A 4,357-nucleotide genomic window follows, 5' to 3' on the forward strand; every position below is an offset into this window, starting at 1 on the left:
TATAAGTGTGTGAGTGTGTGTGCATGTGGGTGTGAGTGTGAGTGAGTGTGTGTGTGTGAGGTATGGATGTGTATGAGTGTGTGTGAGAGAGTGTATAGGTGTGCATGAGAGAGTGCATGTGTATTTGGATGTGTGTATGAATGTGAGGGTGTGTGTGAGTGCATGAGAGTGAGGGAGTTTGTGTGATTGTGTATGTGCATGTGTGAATGTCAGTGTGAATGTGTGTGAGAATGAGTGAGAGTGTGAGTGTGTGTATGAAGGTGAGTGTGAGTGCAAGCGCAAGTGAGTGTGAGTGCGCAAGTGGGAGTGTGATTGGGAGTGTGAATGTGTGTATGACTGTGAGTGTGAATGTGCAAGTGAGTGTGAGAGTGAGTGTGTGTGTATGAATGTGTGTGTCTTTGTGTGTGTAAGTGAGTGGGAGTGTGAATGTATGTATGAATGTGAGAGTGAGAATGTGAATGTACGTGTCTTTGTGTGTGTATGGGAGTGTGAATGTGTGTATGAGTGTGAGTGAGTGAGTGTGTGTGTGAGCGAGTGTGAGAGTGTGTGTGTGTGAGCAAGCGAGCGTGAATGAGTTTGTATGAGTATGAGTGTGTGTGTGTGTGTGAGTGAGTGAGTGCAAGTGCGAGTCAGTGAGTGCGAGTGAGAGTGAGTGAGCGAGAGTGAGTGTGCGTATGAATGTGAGTGTGTGTGCGTGTGTGTGTGAGTGAGCGAGTGCGAGCAAGAGTGAGCGAGAACGAGTGTGAGAGTGAGTGAGTGCGAGTGAGAGTGAGAGACTGAGTCTGAGTGGGCGAGTGCCAGTGAGCGAGTGAGTGAGCGTGGGACTGAGTCTGAGTGAGCGAGTGTGAGTGAGTGTGAGTGTAAGAGTGAGCATATGAGAGAGCGAGCGTGAGAGTGAGCATGTGAGAGAGTGACCGAGCGTGAGAGTGAGCGAGCGTGAATGAGTGAGCGAGAGAGCATGAGAGCAAGTGCGAGTGCAAGAGTGAGCAAGTGTGAGAGTGAGTCAGAGAAAGCGAGTGTGAGAGTGAACGAGTGTGAGAGAGTGAGCATGTGAGACAGTGAGCGAGTGTGAGAGTGAGTGAGTGCGAGTGCGAGTGTGTGAGTGTGAGAGTGAGCAAGTGAGAGAGTGAGTCTGAGTGAGCGAGTGCCAGTGAGCGAGTGTGTGAGTAAGCGAGCGTGAGACTGAACGAATGAGTGAGCGAGTGTGATAGTGAACGAGTGTGAGTGCGAGTGTGTGAGTGTGAGAGTGACCGAGTGTGAGACTGAGTCTGAGTGAGCGAGTGCGAGTTTAAGAGTGAGCAAGTGTGAGAGTGAGTCTGAGAAAGTGAGCGTGAGAGAGCGAGCGTGAGAGTGAGCGAGCGTGTGAGTGAGCGAGTGTGAGAGCAAGCGTGAGTGAGCATGTGTGAGAGCGAGTGTGAGAGAGTGAGTGAGTGAGAGCGAGCGAGCGAGCGTGAGCATGTGTGAGAGTGAGTGAGCGTGAGAGAGCCAGCGAGTGCGAGAGTGAGCGAGCGTGAGAGAGCGACAGTGAGAGAGCCAGCGAGTGCGAGAGTGAGCGAGCGTGAGAGAGCGAGCGTGAGAGTGACTGAGCGTGAGTGAGATCGAGCGAGTGTGTGTGAGAGCGCGAGTGAGTGAGAGTGAGCGAGTGTGAGTGAGCGAGCGTGTGAGAGTGAACGAGTGTGAGTGAGCGAGTGTGAGTGAGAGTGAGCATGTGAGTGAGTGAGTGTGAGTGAGAGCGAGCGAGTGTGAGTGAGAGCGAGCGAGCGAGAGTGAGTGAGTGAGAGCGAGCGAGTGTGAGTGAGTGAGCGTGAGAGTGAGCGAGTGTGAGAGCGCGAGTGAGTGAGAGTGAGCGAGTGTGAGTGAGCAAGCGTGAGAGAGAGCGAGTGTGAGTGAGTGAGCGAGCGTGAGAGCGAGCGAGCATGAGAGCGCGAGTGAGTGAGAGTGAGCGTGTGTGAGAGCGAGCGAGCGTGAGAGTGAGCGTGCGTGAGAGTGAGTGAGTGTGAGCGAGAGTGCGGTGCCCCTGCTGTACCTCACACTGGCTGACCAGCTTGGCCAGGCGCAGATCGAGTTGCTGGTTCTGTTCTTTCAGGCTGTTGCACTCAGTCTCGGTGCGGGTCCTCTCCAGCTGCATGGTGCTGAGTTGGCTCCTCAGGGCCCTCTGCTCAGCTCGGTCTTCATCCTGCTGCTTCTCACATTCACTGTGCCTCTGAAGCAGCCTGCAGGGGGCAGGAGGGAGACACTCACACCCTCACAACACATCACAGCATGGACGGACTGAATGGCCACTGGGTAGACATGTGGAACAGGCAGACACTGTACAGGCGAGGGGGAGCTGGGCCATGAATTGTTACGGGTCTTCCTCAACTCCGAGGAAGGGGGTCACATAACCTGAAACGTTCACTCATTGATTTCTCTCCATGGATGCTGCCAGACCTGCTGAGCTTTTCCAGCAACTTCTGCTTTCGTTGTCAGGAAGATGTGAAGAGGGCAGGGAGGGACGAACAGAGCCCCCCTACCCCAGCCACACTGAGGGGGTGGGGGGAATTGGGAAAGAGAGGGGACGAGGCTCCCGACGCGAAGTGGTGGGAGGCAGTGACTTGAGGGGGCGTCTGTCTCCCAGGGGCGAGGGGTTAGAACGTAGGGCACGCTGCCAGAGAGTGTGGCAGAGGCTGGCAACACCGAGGGGATTAAGAGGAAGTCAGACTGCAATCTGAAGTACACGGCGTCCGGGGCTAGCAGGGAACGGGCAGGGCCGAAGGACAGAGCCGCCGTGTGGCGCGTGGATTCCGAGAGGGCTTCATCCGACGCTGAGGAAGGGGGCATGGACGGAGCTGCTTGGACCCTGTAACCCCCAAAGCCCCTCACTCACCAACCGACCGGGGCTAGGGGGAAAGCTCTCGGGCCGAATGGCTGTGCACTGACCTGTCGTGCTCCTCCTTCAGCCTGTGGTAGGCCTCGGTCTCCTGCCGCCGACTGCGTTCCTCCTGGTCCAGAGCCTGGCGCTGAAGCTCCAGGGCCGCTTCCACCTCTTCCAGCCGTGCTTTCTGCGCCAGAAGCTGCCTGTACCTGACCCCAGGGTTCAGAGGTTAGCCGGTGGTGGGGGAGGGCGGGGGGGTCACCCAATCGGCACGGCCACGTTCTCGTCGCTCCCCACCCCCGCCCCACCCCACCGCGCGCAAGAACACCCAAAATCTCGGAGGGTAGGCAGGCCATCCAGCCCGCGCGCACCCCCCCTCAACTGGTTGGCCAGTCAACTCTGATTGGCCGAGATGTGGTTGCGGAAGAACCCGACAGCGAACCAATGAGCTCCCCGTGCCAATTTGAAACAGGAAGCACCCCCAGGGTTGTGTGGGGTGGGGTGGGGGGTGTGGGGGGTGCTGGGGTGGGGTGTGGGGTGTGGGGTGGGGCTGGGTGTGGGGGGTGTGTCGGGTGTGTGGGATGGTGCGGGTCGCCCTGCCTGTAAAATGTGTGATATGAGCCGCACAGGGGCCCTGATTGACGATCTCGAATGGAGCCCCACGCCCCGTCCCCGTCCCGCTGCTGGTGCACCCCACCCCACGCCCCCCGGGGTTGTTCAGGGGAACGCGTTCACGTTGTTACCACTTGGCTTTCGCTCGTGCATTCGCCCTGAGGCACGGGGTGGGGAGAAACACGGGGAACATGGCCGGCACCCTTCCCAGCGGGACCCGGGGTTAAAGATAAAGTGTGAGGGGAGCAGGTGGGTTGAGGGGTGGGGGATAGTGTGAGGGGAGGGGAGGGGTGGGGGGGGAGTGTGGGGGGGGGGGGGGGGGGGGGGGGGGGTGAGAGAGAGAGTGTGAGTGTGAGTGTGAGTGTGTATGTGTGTGAGTGAATGTGAGTGTTTGTGCATCTGAGTGAGTGTGAGTGTGCGTGCTTGTGAGTTAGTGAGTATGTGTGTGACAGTGAGTGTGATTGTGCGTGTGTGAATGTGTGCGAGTGTGTGTGAGCGTGTGTGAGCGTGCGTGTGTGTGTGTGCATGCGTGTGCGTGTGTGAGCGTGAGTGTGTGAGCGTGTGCGTGTGAGCATGAGCGTGCGTGTGTGTGTGTGAGCGTGTGCGAGCGTGCATGTGTGTGTGCATGTGCGAGCGTGTGTGTGAGCATGTGCGAGCGTGTGTGTGTGTGAGCGAGCGTGCGTATGTGTGTGAGCGTGTGCGAGTGTGTGTGTGAGCATGAGCGAGCGTGCGTATGTGTGTGTGAGCATGAGCGTGCGTGTGTGTGCGTGAGCATGAGCGAGCGTGCGTGTGTGTGCGTGAGCATGAGCGAGCGTGCGTGTGTGTGCGTGAGCATGTGTGAATGTGTGTGTGTGTGTGAGCATGTGCGAGCGTGCGTGTGTGTGTGAGCGT

General features: G+C 57.8%; 1 protein-coding gene across 1 annotated transcript in view; it reads right to left on the reverse strand.

Annotated features, from left to right (window-relative positions):
* Window positions 1-1,786: 1,786 nt before the first annotated feature.
* The window catches only part of LOC125481990 (girdin-like), a gene marked incomplete at its 3' end in the record, with an annotated part of 10,002 nt that continues 7,431 nt past the window's right edge, over window positions 1,787-4,357 (reverse strand). The window contains exons 8-9 of the mRNA XM_048593954.1: window positions 2,920-3,063; window positions 1,787-2,213 (exon numbers count right to left, since the gene is read on the reverse strand). Of these exons, the coding sequence (XP_048449911.1) occupies window positions 1,787-2,213; window positions 2,920-3,063 (571 nt within the window). The remainder of the gene's footprint in view (window positions 2,214-2,919; window positions 3,064-4,357) is intronic.

The sequence above is a fragment of the Rhincodon typus genome, unplaced genomic scaffold (genome assembly GCF_021869965.1).
Source record: "Rhincodon typus isolate 14 unplaced genomic scaffold, sRhiTyp1.1 hic_rhity00004816, whole genome shotgun sequence".
In the NCBI taxonomy this organism is placed as follows: domain Eukaryota; kingdom Metazoa; phylum Chordata; class Chondrichthyes; order Orectolobiformes; family Rhincodontidae; genus Rhincodon; species Rhincodon typus.